The 16,620-nt window shown below is 40.1% G+C and overlaps 1 protein-coding gene across 9 annotated transcripts in view; it reads right to left on the bottom strand.

Annotated features, from left to right (window-relative positions):
- Positions 1–3,030: 3,030 nt before the first annotated feature.
- NTF3 (neurotrophin 3) overlaps positions 3,031–16,620 on the bottom strand; it is a 184,916-nt gene continuing 171,326 nt past the window's right edge. For 6 of the 9 annotated variants that reach the window (XM_082255028.1, XM_082255025.1, XM_082255023.1 and 3 more), the window contains one exon: positions 3,036–4,746. In XM_082255028.1, the coding sequence (XP_082111154.1) occupies positions 3,931–4,725 (795 nt within the window). In that variant the 5' untranslated portion in view covers positions 4,726–4,746 and the 3' untranslated portion in view covers positions 3,036–3,930. Of the gene's footprint in view, positions 4,747–16,620 lie in introns of all 9 variants that reach the window. The other 3 variants (XM_082255022.1, XM_082255021.1, XM_082255029.1) reach the window with 2 other exon arrangements.

Raw genomic sequence — 16,620 nt, forward strand, 5'->3', positions numbered from 1 at the left:
CCCAGCCCCAAACACCATATATTGCATCTATGAATTAAATTGAAAAAAATTACAATTACTTTTAAATGCAACAAATGTAATTAACGGAATTTCTACTTTAAAGGGCCCATAGAATCCCCAGTATGGTAGGGAGAAGGTGAGTATTCTGAGATACAATGGGTCTGCTGAGAACCTGCTCAAGTAAGAGAGAGGTGACTTCATCATTTAATGTCCACTTGCACGGTGGAGAGGGGGGAATTGGGCTTCCGACTAACTTGTAAGTTGTATTGCATAACTGTGGGAGAGAAAAGTGAGGTCACCAATCTGACTGTGCTGTCAGTGTCTGCCACCAATATGGTTTTAATTGTGTTTTAGCTTTTTGTCCTTGACTTCTGCTTTAAAATCCTCATGGTTCCCTGTGACAAAAAACCTTAGTGAAGGAAAAGCCTGGGCTATCACTAGCAGTCATCAATTTTACGACAGATATACTGTATGGTAGACACACCTAAAGAAAGCATTAAAGCTTAAAGGGTAACTCCAATTTTGTTGAGAAAAAAACATTCCCCTCTGGGTGATCTCTGTACATTGCAGGGATTTTACCATACTTTGTTGCAGATTCCTACCTTTTGTCATTTCGAAGGACTCAGAGTTCCTCTGTGCTGAGTGGGTCTAATGGGAGTGGTTTCGTAATTATCTATCAGCTGTGGCAGCTGCAGGGCTCTAATGAGGAAATCTGCTGAGTCTGCATTCCTTTACACGTGTTCCTATTGGGAGTATCTCTCCAAAAATGACATTTTTGTTGCAGGGGGTGCCTGAAATCTGACTTGTATCTTAGGCAGACTTCTGGGAAAATTGGTGAGCCAATCACACAAGCAGGAAATGATGTTTCTGGGGTGTGGTCAGTACACATTCTGTGTACAGAACAGCTCAAGGTAGCCATATTGCATTGCATTTTCAGAAAATTACAACAGCTGCAGATTGAAAGGGAAAGGTAATTTTTAATAACATTCAATTACAAAATGATTTGTGTCACAATTGTATACGCTATTTTTTTTTTTAATTTATTTGCTGATTTTTTCCCCCATGAAAGTGGAGTTACCCTTTATATGAATGTCTAATGGGATTCTGGGAATACTATAAAAATATGAATGATCAGGATGAGTACAACAACCTGATGAAGGCTTAGGTTGAAGCATAGTATTATTTATATATTTTCAGTGTATAAAACATTTAACCATTTGTTGACACCAGGCGTGCTATACATGGCTCAAAAAAGTACACGCTGTCCTTCTGCCCTACTGATGCTCCCTCTTGTATTTGCCAGCATATCCCAACTGTCAAAGTGAAAGCCAGTAATTCATGTGTAAACACACCAGCAATTACAACTGTTGTCAAAAAACAGACTGGCACAGTGTATTTATGTATTTACACTCTTTCATTCATATGCAGATCTATGGGATAAGCTTCATGTATATGATGTTAGCAATTGCAATCTAAAAACATTTTTTTTTTTTTAATAAAATGTGTTCCTAATTACCCCTTGTTTACTTAGTTTATCCTAATTAGCCCTAATAAATTGATGATTTTTTTTTTTTTTGTCGTTTCTGTTTTTGCAATCCATTAATATTTAAATGTTGTTTTTCCTTTTTTTTTCCTTTTGTTTGGTATTTTTTTTTTGTGTGTTGCCTTTCACAATCAGTGCAAAATTACACAGTTCCTAGCACTGACCCTTATCTTAAAAAAACAGAATTGAACTAAAGCTCCAGCACAAGTGTTGCCTGTTTCAAAGACCTTTCTGTTCTGCACATGTGGTAGAACTTATTTATCAATTGCATTTATCGATGTTTAGAACCATTCGCATTGATATTCTGCACTGCACTTAGTTAGGGCACTTTATATTAAAGGTGAACACCAGGCAGATATACAAGGCACACATTATTGCAACTCTGTATTCATTAAATTATCATGTTTTTTTTTTTTTATTTATTTAAGTAAGCAGTGTAAGTACCTAAACTTGACTTAGTATCAGCCTCGTGCAGTCCCTTTACAGCAGAGCTTAGGTTGGGAAAGGCAGAAGCAGCACAAGCATCCAATGAATGCATGTTCTGACAATGCTGATAAAATGAGAAAGTAGAGTGATGGAGAGATTGGCACATCACTGTGCTGCTTCTCCTTTCACTGTCCAGTCACAGGCTAGGCTCACATGGAGCCAGTCAGTTGTGCCACAGAGCGGACAGATTGGCACATCACTGTGCTGCTTCTCCTTTCACTGTCCAGTCACAGGCTAGGATCACATGGAGCCAGTCAGTTGTGCCACAGAGCGGGGAGATTGGCACATCACTGTGCTGCTTCTCCTTTCACTGTCCAGTCACAGGCTAGGATCACATGGAGCCAGTCAGTTGTGCCACAGAGCGGAGAGATTGGCACATCACTGTGCTGCTTCTCCTTTCACTGTCCAGTCACAGGCTAGGATCACATGGAGCCAGTCAGTTGTGCCACAGAGCGGGGAGATTGGCACATCACTGTGCTGCTTCTCCTTTCACTGTCCAGTCACAGGCTAGGATCACATGGAGCCAGTCAGTTGTGCCACAGAGCGGAGAGATTGGCACATCACTGTGCTGCTTCTCCTTTCACTGTCCAGTCACAGGCTAGGATCACATGGAGCCAGTCAGTTGTGCCACAGAGCGGGGAGATTGGCACATCACTGTGCTGCTTCTCCTTTCACTGTCCAGTCACAGGCTAGGATCACATGGAGCCAGTCAGTTGTGCCACAGAGCGGAGAGATTGGCACATCACTGTGCTGCTTCTCCTTTCACTGTCCAGTCACAGGCTAGGATCACATGGAGCCAGTCAGTTGTGCTACAGAGCTCATAAACTAACAATCTATCTAAGGTCATAGGAGAAGAGGGCTGAGTGACAAAAAGATAACCTCATCGGTCTGCTGCAGACGGAGCAGAAAATTATCAGGTCTCAACTTTTGCCTATTGTGTGCCATCTTTTTCTATTTAAATCAGTTATTGGATCTATCGAAAATATCTCATTACCCCCCATAGGTCAACATGTTTTTGTGTTTCCCAATCCATTTAGTGTGAAAAAACTTTTGTAGACACCTGTTGCAAAAATCTCAAAGCAGAATTGCAAAATAACCGTTTTTATGCATGTTTAAAAGTACAGTCCAAATGACATTTTCAAATCTAAAAGCCCAAAAATAATATTTTAAGAATATGCTCTTAATATGTACTGTGGCAAATTTAACATCTTTCTTTTTTTCTAAGATCATTTTCACATATATATATATACTGTTTATTTATTTATTTTAAGTTCTTCTAAGGTAGTTAAGCTTGGCAGTAACGTGACCCACTTTATAGCAAATTCCATCAACAATAGTATCTCTCTCGGGCTAAAAATGCACAATTTTTTTAGAAATCCAAAATTATAAAAAGTCTATGTAGATAAAACAAAATCTTATATATACAAAAGAGCAAAATAAGTAATGTATAACATCACTGGAATCTTACCATTTGTTTTGCAATGGAACTTGTATTTTCTTTTTAATATTACTTTTTTTTAATTATCGAGGTAAAATATATTGAAATTGAATATAATGTGCATACAATTTATACATCTTTGATATAGTTGAATTTGAAAAGTCTGAAAAGACAGTCACTGGCAAAGAAAATACTGTATGACAAATACTGACATATAGTTTTTGGGTCATATATACTGCTCGCAGTGGAATCAGAAGTGTACTTTCTTTTTTGTTTGTTTTAAGAAATGCCCGACAGAAGGCACAGACCTTAGGATCTGTTTGGAGGGGAGATAAAGCTTATATAAGTTTGCTGAAATTTAATAAATAAGAACATCTTATAATATATAAACAATATAAACATTTATATGCTACATGCATATTATATAATTTAAAGTAATAATTTATATAGTGAAAAGTTGAAGCTATGTTCTCCCGATTTTCCTCGATAACGCACAAACGCAAGATGTGTCTATCCTGATCCACCTCCATCCCACCAGTTTGTTGTTTTCAGAAGTCAATGCCCGGACATAAGTTTGGGATGTTTTACATTGAGAATTCCAGTGTTTGTCGTCAATGCCCCGGCATCCGTTTTTGACCGGCCTTGCATCCTTACATCTTGTCTCGTAAAAATATTGCTTGACCGGTGAATTGCCAGACTTAATTTCCCCCAAAACAGTTACTTGGTGCCCCCGAATGTCAATGGCATTCGACTTGTCTGTGACCCATAAGCTCTCGCTGTCGCACACAGAAAATTCTCCCCGGTGGCCCCTGTGCTCTGCGTACCTTTTCCTCCTTGACGTCCTGTTCGTTGAGGGAGAATGTCCCACAAAGTCATCCATTAGATACAAGGGTGGAGGTTCCATGGGTAAGTTGCCGCTCAAAAACACACGCGGCGAATTATAACGTCTCTGACGCTGATGCTTAAATAGTTCTGCTTCCAATGAGTGAACCGGCTGAAAGTCTGATTTCCCACTTTCAAGGCTGTCATCAACCATATCCAAGTCAACAAGGATTTCTGCTTTTGGTATTGTATTTTGCTGGTGGTTTTCCTTGGTGTTGGCCACCTGTTTGGAAGCTTTATTTTTTACGAGGTCGTCTTGCATGAGCTTTATAAAGAAAGAATTAATTGAGTTTTCGGGCAAATTCCTCTTATCCATGGTGGTAGCGTGGATGCCACAAAGATAAGGAAGAAACATCACACAGAACAGGATGGACATCACCTTATTCACCTGTAAGATCTAAAAAGAAAAAAAAAACATATTTTAAATCAGGATTTTTCAAGAATAAAACAACAATGAAAAAAAAAATATATATGTTTTGAAGCTATCGTTTAATTCTGGCTTTCCTACCTATTATGTCATTGTCCTGGAACATGCATGCACTATGACAGGGATCCTCAAACTACGGCCCTCCATCTGTTGCGGAACTACACATCCCATGAGGCATTGTAAAACTCTAACATGCACAGACATGACCAGGCATGATGGGAATTGTAGTTCCTGAACAACTGGAGGGCCATAGTTTGAAGACCCCTGCAGAATTTATATATTTAGCACTATTGCAATATATCACTATTTTTTTCACTTAGGGAGCACACAGCAAGCGCTATAGGTATCACAGTTTGTGATTAACCTTTTTCTCATCACTATAAAAATCTTAACTCTTAGCCTACATACATGTTCCAGGTCAGTGACTACCCTGGAACTTGCACTTTTTAAAAACAAGTTACACTGGCAGACTCCATATTTCAATCCCCACAGGTTCACTTTAAGGATTATATGACAGAAAGAAATTTTTGTCACATTTATAACAAAAATAAAAAAGAAAACCGAGGTTTTCTGAATCTACACTATACTCAGCTTTAAACATTAGTAAACCATGTAAAATGAAACCTCAACGTCATTTTTTCTTTAGTTTGTCAAGTTTGAGACCCAATAGCCTCCAAAATGAGTGTTCCCCTCCTGCCGCTCCCAATTCCTGATTGGATGACACCTCTTCATCTTGGCCCTGGCCATCATGGGCACACTTCTGACCCTCTGCTACTGGAACCAACCAATCACACTTTTTGGTATCTCCCTGCAGAACTCTCAGTGCATTACTTTTAGGGAAACATAGTTATTTAGACAACTCTCATTCAAAATGTGAGGGATTAGAAGTGTCGTTTAATCCAACTCATGCAGCTCTGCTGGGGCAGGGGTAAATTAGAGATGATCATGTAACTGCTTCATTAAACACATTTTTCAGATATTTGGGCAGTTTTGGCAAATTAAAAATATGGGAAAGTGTTCAGGAAGTAGGGGGAGAAGACTGTGGCTTGTTAATGGGATCCTAGAGTTGGGCTTTCAAGTTCAGTAAGTTGTATTATCATCAAACTCATTCTGTGTTTTTTTTTTTTTTTTACTTACTGTTCAAATATGCTTCTTTTGATGTGACTGTTACATTTGTTTAAGTGTGTTTTTCTTTTTATATTTACTTTATTGCATTAAGTCTAGAAATTTGAAAATTAACCTCAAGCAGAAGATATGCTATAAAAGCCACACAGGGAGTACATTGTTTTCAATGAGTTGGGTTATTTATAGACTTGCATAGTGAGAAAGACCAGTAAAGTGCAACCACCATATACCGTGTTTCCCCGAAAATAAGCCCTATCTTGATTATCGGGGAGGGCTGCAATATAAGCCCTACCCCGAAAATAAGCCGTAGTTTAGTGTATGAAAAATCCTAGGATGCACTTTATTAGCGTTTTAATTAATGTCCAGTGTGTTTTTGTTATATAATACTGTAAAATACCTTCCTTACATCACCGCTCTGCTCTCAGCCGATTCCCTGCTGTCTTTCTCCTCTCATACCGTAGCTGTCAGAGGGGGATCTCAGCCCCTCCCCTCTACAGTGTACACAGAAGCATCGGGTGTTCGATTAGAATTTTGGGAAATACCTTCGGTACATCGGCACTTCCGTGACCCCCAGCTGTCGGCCAGGGAAAAGAGGACAGCAGAGCGGCAGATCAGCTAAACCAATTCTAATCTAATCTACCACGGAACACTGGCTCTTCTGTGTACACTGCAGAGGGGAGGGGCTGAGATCCCCCTCTGACAGCTACGGGATGAGAGGAGAAAGACAGGAGAGAGCAGGAGATAAGCTGAGCACAGAGCAGCTATGCACCGTGATGAAGGTATTTCACACAATTGTGTTACAAAAACACTCACTGGACAGTATATAAAACACTAATAAAGTGCATTCTAGGATTTTATATACACTAAACTAGGTTTACACTGGATTTCTGGCAGGCAGGGAGGGCAGAGAGGGACAGAACATTATAAGACCTACCCCGGAAATAAGCCCTACTGTGTCTTTTCTTGCCAAAATTAATATAAGACCCGGGCTTATTTTCGGGGAAACACGGTAGCACTGCATATTAGAATGCGGAACTTGAGTATGTAATAAGCAAATATGGATACACAGATTAACTTACATAATTAAATGTTATATATCAAAGCAACATTTTTAAAACCTTAGCACACATTTTATAAGAGTATTTGCATGAAGCTGATCTCTAACAAAAAAAAAAAAAAGACTATACATGTTATCCAATGTCTACAGTATGTATACCTTAACAATAGGTTTCTCTTATTTGCTCTCTTGTGGCCTGTTAAATATACCATTAAAAGTGTTTAGTTAAATCTGCTCGAGAAGTGCAAAAAATACATGCTAGTCCTGCCACAAATTCAGTGTTATCCTATATTCTGTGTACTCTGTAGTCTCTTGTTAAACAATGTTATCAGCAAGTGTGTTGGGACTACAAAACACCCCCCCCCCTCTATTTTATGGAGATGAACAGAGTGGAAGGTGCTCTGTAGTCCTGCCCTAGGGTGACAACGTTGCTCATCTATTCACACAGTACAGTGAGTGCCGTAACCCTAGAACAACACTGATAAGGTTACCAGGTGAAAATAAAGGAAAAAAAAATGCTGCCGCCACCTGTGAGGTCTGGTAAGCTGCAATATGTTATATTTTTGTTCTTGGGCTTAAAGGTGTTGTAAAGACAGAAGGATTTTTATCCTAATGCATTATATGTATTAAGATAAAAATCCTTCTGTGTGCAGCCGCCCCCCTAATACTTACCTGAGCCCCATCTCAATCCAGGCATTTGCACGAGAGACTCGGCTGCCCGGGACTCTCCCTCCTTCTTGGCTGGGACAACAGGGAAGCTCCCACTGCTGTCAATCAAAGTCAGTGAGCCAATGAGGAGAGAGAGGGGATAGGGCCTGGCCATGGCTCCATGTCTGAATGGACACAGAGAGCCCTTGGTTCAGCTCGGGTGTCGCCATAGCAAGCTTGCTTGCTGTGGGGGCACTCAACAGGAGGGAGGGGCCAGGAGCACCGAATAGGGACACAAGAAGAGTAGGATCTGGTCTGCTCTGTGCAAAACCACTGCACAGAGCAGGTAAGTATAACATGTTTGTTATTTTTAACAAAAAAAAAATGACTTTAGTATCACTTAAAGGTTTGTTAGGGAGAGTGAAATGGTTTTTGCTAATTTCGTTTTTTAAATATTATTATCAAAACATCTTACATCCATCTTGTTTGCACTTCACAAGCTGTCAGTAGAGACTAGTGTTAAGGCTGTAAAGAGGGCTGTAGCCCACTAAAAACTTAGCCTTTGAGAGGAAGTGAAAGAAGAAAGGAAAGATTTGATAAAAAAAAGGTATTTCATTACATATGTATATATAAATATATACTGTATGTATATATATATATATATATATATATATATATATATATATATATACTGCTCAAAAAATTAGATGAACACTTTGAAAATACAACAGATCATAATAGGGAAAAATATCATGCTGGATATCTATACTGATAAGGACTGGCTAATGTGTTAGGAAGGAAAGGATGCCACAGCATTTGATGGAAATGAAAATTATCAACCTACAGAGGGCTGAATTCAATGACACTCTGAAAATCAAAGTGAAAAAATGATGCAGCAGGCGAGTCCATTTTGCTGAAATTACATTGCAGCAACTCAAAATGGTACTCAGCAGTTTGTATGGCCCCCACGTGCTTGTATGCATGCTGGACAATGTTGGGGCATGCTCCTAAGAAGACGACGGATAGTGTCCTGGGGTATTTCCACCCAGATCTGGACCAGGGCATCACTGAGCTCCTGAACAGACTGAGGTGCAACCTGGCGGCGTCAGATGTCTCAGAGGTGATCTATTGGATTTAGGTCAGGCGAGCGTGGGGCCATTCAGTGGTGTCAATTTCTTCATCCTCCAGGAATTGGCTGCATACTCTCACCATATGAGGCCAGGCATTTGTTGTGTACCAGGAGGAACCCAGGACCTATTGCACTAGCGTAGGGTCTTACAATGGGTCCAGGAATTTCATCTCGATACCTATTGGCAGTAAGGGTGCCATTACGTCTGTCACATGTGCTCAGGGTGAACCTGCTCTCATCTGTGAAAAGCGCAGGGCACCAGTGTCGGACCTTCCAATTCTGGTGTTCAATGACAAATGCCAATCAAATTGGACTGCCTGTGCAACCTCTATAGGGTCCAGGTATCGCTTCAGGCTACCAGTAGTGACACAGACCCTAGCCAAATGCACAACAGTGAAAAACAGGCAGAAGAGATACGTAGGGGAAAAAATGGTCAGTGGCCTCTACCTGTAAAATTATTCCTGTTTTGGAGTCTCATTGTTGCCCATCTAGTGCACTTGTTGTTAATTTTATTAACACCAAAGCAGCTGAAACTGACTAACAACCCCCTCTGCTATGGTTCCATGTGTTCTAATTGGTATATATGTCTTGTATAATCTTGTATAATCACAGTAGTTGTATTCGGTTTGAAGAAGAGCGATATCAATAGAAGCCTGAAACTGTTACCATGAAGTGTGTGCACCTCACCCCTTGGATTAAATTTTATATATACAGTATATATATATATATATATATATATATATATATATATATATATATATACACACATATATATATATATATACACACACACATATATATATATATATATATATATACACATACTATGTATGTATGTATGTATATATATATATATATACATACACAGTACCTATTTTAAAAATGTATGTGTATATATATATATATATATATATATATATATATATATATAGACACAGTACCTATTTTAAAAATGTAACATAATGCTTGTGTGAAAATAAAGACACAGCAGTTAGACCAGATTCATTGTTACTCCTAAGGATTCTTTTACACGAGTATCAAGTTTTTGATTCCTCCAAGGCTAAGTTTGGCTTTCCTAACCTGAATAGTTTTTTTTATTGAATAGAATATGCCAAAAAAGCACCACTTTGGCGGGCACCAGCAAAAAAAAAAAAAAACTTATAAAAAACCCCAAAACATTGCAGTGGGGCCTCCCTGCACTGCAAGGGCTAAATGTTAGGTATGTCTAGGGGTGGAGGATTCCTCCAAAACCTATTTTCTAAGGTGCCCTGGCCAGCTGTTGCACTCTGATGTCATCACATACAATTCAGGGCGAGAGTCCTGTCATTTATACAAGGACAGCAAGTGCCTGCTACAAACCGGAGAAAAAAATAAATAAAAACACATGCTCTCTGCCACTTAATAGGCTGTTCCTGCTTTCTTGTTGGCAATGCAAAAAATGTATCCATAGAATTTTTTTTTGTAAATTTTGGATAGAGTGGGGATTGGGGAAGGACTGAAAATCAGAGGAAGAGGAGAAATTCACACATTTACTATTTTTCCTGCTGACCGCTAACCCCGGGGGCTGAAAAATAGAAAAATCCAACACTGAATTGTCACCAGAACAGAAAGCAATGGGAAATCATCCAGTGGGAACATTTATTCCAGTAATAACTCGCCTCACCTTCAAGGTATTCCCCAGTTTTTAGATGCACATTAAGGGAGGTTTAGTAACAGCCTTAATTACTTTTACGCTGAATGTAACAGCAGCAGTCTACATTCACTGTTTAAAAAAAAAAAAAAACTGCAAATGAGTTTATTGCTTTTAAGTGTATCCAAAAAAGTAAAACGGTACTTTACACATCTTTGTAATTGTGTTTGAAGTAGAAAGTCAGCATACCATGTAGTAGAAAGTCAGCATACCATGGTTCTACTTATGTACTAAGCATGGATTTTGTTGAACATTACAGCAGATGCATGTAATCTTTGCAATGAGGTTGGCAAGGCTTCCCCGATGCAGGGCTCTACTCACAGTTATTAGTGTCTAGCCTACTGCCATGTGTACCCAGCTTCACACAGAGGATGGATCTTTGTCCTCATTTTAGCAACTAAGGGTGGAGACGTGAGCAGCAGCTGGGTCAATACAGAGTTGCCACTTGTACCAAATTGGTGGTATCTAAAGTGCTACTTGAGGACTGTTTTGTCTTGATTTATATATGTCATGCTTTGGGCGATAGCCGTTGTTGCTGACTTTGCAACCATATTGATGTGTCCTATTTTTTTTTTCTTTGTTACAAAATGAACACAATGAAAACATTTTCACCTCTAAAGTGCTACTTGATACAAACATTTAACTTAAAGCGGAGTTCCGACCTTGGAAACTTTTTTCCAATAAAAATACCCCTGGGACAGTGAGGGCTAGTACATTTCATAATGGATAGCCTCTGAACTGTCCCAGGTCGCACTTACCTTTTAGAAGAAATACTTACCTTGAAGCTGCCCAGAAGCTGTTTAGCAGGGAATGACGCGCCTGCACCGGAACTGACGAGCAGGGCCGGTGTAGGCGCATTGACTCCTGGGAGTGATGACGTTCAGCTCCCAGGAGTCAACGCAAGCAGGAAGTGACGGCGTGGACAGTGGCCGCAGAGGGAGGAAGTAGAAGGAAGGTAAGTATACTTTCTTCAAAAACAAGGTAAGTAAACAAAAAAAAAAAATCGGGACTATCCATTTCTTTTGCAGGTGAATGTCAGCAAGCAGATGGCCCAAAGTCGTTTTTGAGGCCGGAAATCCACTTTAAGAGGAGATATGATGGAAATGTACAAATATCTAAATGGGGATTCTATCATAAGTTAAAAAACTATGCATTCTCAGGTCGCTTAAGAAGACACGTGGCTACTCAATGAATTTGGAGAATCGAATTAACCTTAAACTGCGTAAGGAGTCCTTTACTATTTGAGCAGTAGGGATGTGGAAATCCCTTCCAAAATTGGTGGTGTCAGCGAGGAGTGACGATAATTTAAAAAAAACTCTTAGATGGGCATCTTAGCGAAAGCAATGAACAGGGATGTGGGAAATGGTAGAGGTATATATATATATACACACAAACCTATACACCCACACAAGTTGATTTAGATGGACTGATGTCTTTATTCAACCTTACCAACTATGTAACTACTTTATATCAGGTGATAAGTTTCAAACCCAATTAGGTTTCATGCCTTATTATCTCTTTACAGTCCGGTACCCTTACATGCTATGTTTGACAGATTTTTGCTATGAAATGCTTTAAAATACAATTTTCTTTCAGTGAAAATGCAGTTTCCAGCTCTCACAATGCAGTGCCTTGTGCTGACAGAGTTCAGTAACAACCACGCCTCTCAACACACGACTTGTATCTTGCAGAAGGGGGCGTGTCTGACCAGGTCTGTTACATTACTGAGGGGACTGGGTCTTACTCTAGTGCCTATTGAACTGCACACAGGGTGGGCTCCAGTGGAGTCCATCTGCTCAGCGGGGAATCTGTCCACTGATTCCCACTGAGCAGGCGAATGGCTGGCCCATGTCCGCTCTGCTTTTGCAGAGTGGACACAGACACAGCCCACTCTACTCTATGGGCAGTCAGATGTAAATGGACCACCTGTCCGTTTACACCTGACTGCCATCCGATCAGAGCCAGCAGACAAGTGGGGAACGCAACCTTGTTTGTCTGTTTTTAGCAGACAAGTGGGGAAGGCAAACTTGTCTATCTGTTTTTAGCAGATAGGATCAGATTGGATATCAGTTCACATGTCCGTTGACACCCTCTGCTCCATAGAGGAGACTGGAGGGTCTGATCAGATTCTGCCTCAAAAACTGACAGGCGGATCCGATCAGTCTGCTAGGGGCCTAAGGTGGAAGTTATAATACGAACATGGAGATTGTTAGTACACAGTCTTTCTATTTTTGTGAGTTCAGTTGGAATTCACTGAATTTTCAAATCAAACATTTACTTATACGTTTGAAATGGAAAAATTTTAATTTAAGTAGAATGAACAAAAAATGGATTTAATTTTTACCTCTTCATATTCCATCTGTTTTGTGAAGCTCCCTAAAACACCCATGGCCCATTTCCAAGTATTGTGCAATCCTACGATCCCTGTTTACAATTTAATTTGCAGCTTAAATGGCCTTGGATATTTATGAAACAAAGAGAAACATTAGCTGGCTTAACGAATGTCAACATTTGCCGCAACTTCAATGACTGAGATAAAATGTGACATTGGAGTTTTTAAATTGTTCAGCTTCCCCAAAGGAGCCAAAGCTTAATATAGCAACCCAGCAATTGCAGATATGAAGATTTTGCAAAACACTCTGGTTCAAATCAGAATACATGATTCTCTTGCCTGTGTCGTCCTCAGCTGAACTGAGGCCTTCAGTCAAGGCTTTGCCTATGGTGTTCACATGAAATAGAGGCTTTTGTAATTAAGTCCACAGGGTGTTCTTGGACCAGCTTACCAGGGTTGTCATTGAAGTCTGATCACAGATGGACATGTATAAGACAAAAAACTGTGACTGCATTAATCTGCATTTAGAAAACTTTCTCCAACTTTGCACATTGAAATAAAGTGTATTTCTAAAAATATTTAGTGGCATCTCTGCAGTGCATGCACATTTCCCATGCTTTGTATTTTTAGAAATGCTAAAGGTATACAAAAAATGTCTGTTGACCTGCCAGACATCCAGTGTGCTCCTAAGTTGAGGTGACAACACAATTATCTCTGCAGCACTGAAATTTCAAGAAATGGTGTCACCCCTGCCTAGTCCCCCCCCCCCCCCCCCCCGGGGACTACAGATTACCTCCTGTCACTATAGGAAGCTTGGAGCTCAAAGAATTTCTGGCAGAATTTTTGTTCTTTCAGGGTCTTTAAAGGAAAAGTAGGGCCAAAGATCTTTTGGCCCTACTTGTCCTGTGGGTCACAGGAATGCACCCCATTCTGCACTCCTAGGACCCACATTCAGCTGATGGTGGGCTAAAGTCTGCTGTCGGCTGATGTCAGCTGGACCAGACCCTGGAGAGATCCTGGCTTTAATGTCGGGATCCACCCAGATGCCTGGACTGGCAGCTGACTCAGCCTCTTAGCACACTGCTGGAAGACTGAGTCAGCCGCTTCTGTCCCCTCCACAGCCCGGTGCTCCAGTGAGCTCGAGAGAGGCAGAGCCCAGAGCCGACTTTCTGCTCACTTAATTCCGAGAACCGAGCAATCGATGTTCTTTGATCGCTCAGTTTTCAGGCTGAGAGGTGGCGGGGGACAGATGCAGCATCGGATCATTGCTGCCACCACCAGGTGAGTATGTAGGCTTTTCAAGTGTTTTGCATAGCATTTCCCTTGCCTCCACACTGTGGTTCTCTGGACCAGGCCCAGCATCAGTACAGGCCACAGTGGGGTAGATTTACTAAAGGCAAAAAAGACTGTGTACTTTTGCAAGTGCAGTTGCTCCATATCTTAGTAAAAAAGATAAAGCTTCACTTTACAAATTATATCCAATCCCATGCACGGAAAATAATAATAATAATAAAAAAAAAAACATTTTGATTGGATGATGGAAGTCAGCAGGTCTCTCCCTCATTTACTAAGCTCTGGAGAAACTGCACTTGCAAAAGTGAATAGTCTATTTGCCTTTAGTAAATCAACCCCTAGTGGTAGGGCAGTATGGGGAAAGACCACCACTTGGTGGGAGACACATTTTCCTATATACCCAAAAGTGTTGGACAGAAGCTTCTGGGGGTCATGAAGATAAAGTTGATTTACTTCACCACCCACTGGAAAGGCACGTATTCCTTCTCTTCTTCTACAGGGGGATGATGGTCATAAAATTCTGCACACTTATGACAGGGTCACTTTAAACAAAAACTGGCTCGCTGAATCACACCCCTAGGAATCCTACCCATATGGGCAACAATAAGATGGTTAGCATGGTGTTCATTTTGGCACAAAAGACTTAACAAATCCTTGTAAACCTAATTGAGTTCACACTTGTTCTATCAATTACAGTGTTAGGCTGGCCTTACACTATACAATTTTCTTATTCAATTTCCTTTAGATTTACCTAAAACTATGTAGTGCAAGAGCCTGCCTGACTGCATACAAATTGAAAGTGTTTAGATTTGACCCTATATTACATGGTTTTGGTAAATCTAAAGGAAAGTTGAACAAGAAAATTGTATAGTGTATGGCCAGCCTTATTGGGCTGCTATAAAATATTTAAATGAAGGGCGAAGCTGCTTTAACTAGTGAATAAGCCATGCATAAAATTGTCATTCCAAGTTAAAACATACATAAAATCCCATTACAAAATTTTAAGCCGAGATTCAGACAGCTTTAAAATATACAAATGAATGCAGCTCTGGATTAATTAATCCGTTAATACACCCTTTACATTTATATTTTTTAATTTAAGTATCTAAATTTGACTTCGAATCAGTCTTTTGCAATTCCTGTACAGCAGAGCTCAGTCTTGGGGAGGGAGTAGCAGCACAAAGGAACCATACAAACCAAAGTTGTGCTGCAGAGCAAGGAACATGCTGATAATAGGAGTGCACACAGTGACAGCAAGATGAGCTCATCAGTCTGCCTTAGCTCCTTTACCGTCCAGGAACAGGCTGGCGGTGGGATAACATATGTAAGTGATCCAAAAGTGCAGAGCTTTCCTTCACATAAAGAGGGGCCTGTCTGGGATGGCAGGGCTGACTAACTCTTTTAGGACTGGATGGACAGAAATACAAAATCCTTTGGCAGGCAAAACAGGTCCCTTATATGTATTTTATCTGTATATTTAGTTGTTTGTCTGAAGTTCAGCTTAATTTGGGCCCTTTTATTTAAAAAAAAAACCCTTATAAGTCTTGTTCAGCCCATAAACTGGTAATTTTTAATATAACTGGGTGCACTTTGCCATTTTTCTATCCATATACATCTTCTAAAGCCCAAACAGCAGATAAGGAAGTTAAAGAGAAGTACTATTTTGCTTACAATATATTGTGAGCCCTTAAATTATGGGTATTCAAACTATGGCCCTCCAGTTGTTCAGGAACTACAATTCCCATCATGCCTAGTCTTGTCTGTGATTGTCAGAGATATTCAATGACTCACGGGATGTGTACTTCCGCAACAGCTGGAGGGCCGTAGTTTGAGGATCCCTGCCCTAAATGATAAAGGGAAGCAACAGTCACAATTGTGCCTGTTGATCTTATGGACCTAGGATAAGCATGGACAAATGTTTTTGTTAAAACCCGGATAGAGCAGGGAGGGGTTAGAACCTCTGTCAAGTTTCAGTAAAAAGTTTCCAGTTAGGAAAATTTCTACTCAATTTCTGCCTGATGACCACACATCTCCAGGACAAAAAATGAGGGAAAATGCTATGGTTGACAGTTGAAATTGCAAAATACCATGGATAGGACTTTATAGGCACCAAGATTACATACAAAAATAGAATTCAAAAAGTTTATTATACAAGTATGTTACACGTTGTGTGATCGAGGAAATATTGTTGGGGCACCAACCCCCTGAAGAAGACAAATGAAAATTGAAACGTGTTGGGGTTCATGTCTACATTTATGATTCTTGTGTGATCTTTGGGTTCCCTTAAGCAATGAACAATTTCTGCCTCTCAGATTCCCACTGACATCATTGAACGTTTTAGCTGTCTGCACAGGGGTAGTTCTTCTGTCCACAAGTGTAAGGAGCCTTCTTCCTACTGTTTATCATACTAATATATCATGAGTTGTAGATATGATCATTTTTAGAAGGTGTTCCCCCAAGACCGGAAAGTTATTTCAAGGGCTCCTCTATGTTGAAAAGGTTCAGAAATGCTGGCCTAGAATCACTCTCAGATAAGGGAAGGCTGATCTTAAAGTAGAAGTAATCCCTCC

This window comes from Pelophylax lessonae (assembly GCF_965119305.1).
Source record: "Pelophylax lessonae genome assembly, chromosome: 4".
In the NCBI taxonomy this organism is placed as follows: domain Eukaryota; kingdom Metazoa; phylum Chordata; class Amphibia; order Anura; family Ranidae; genus Pelophylax; species Pelophylax lessonae.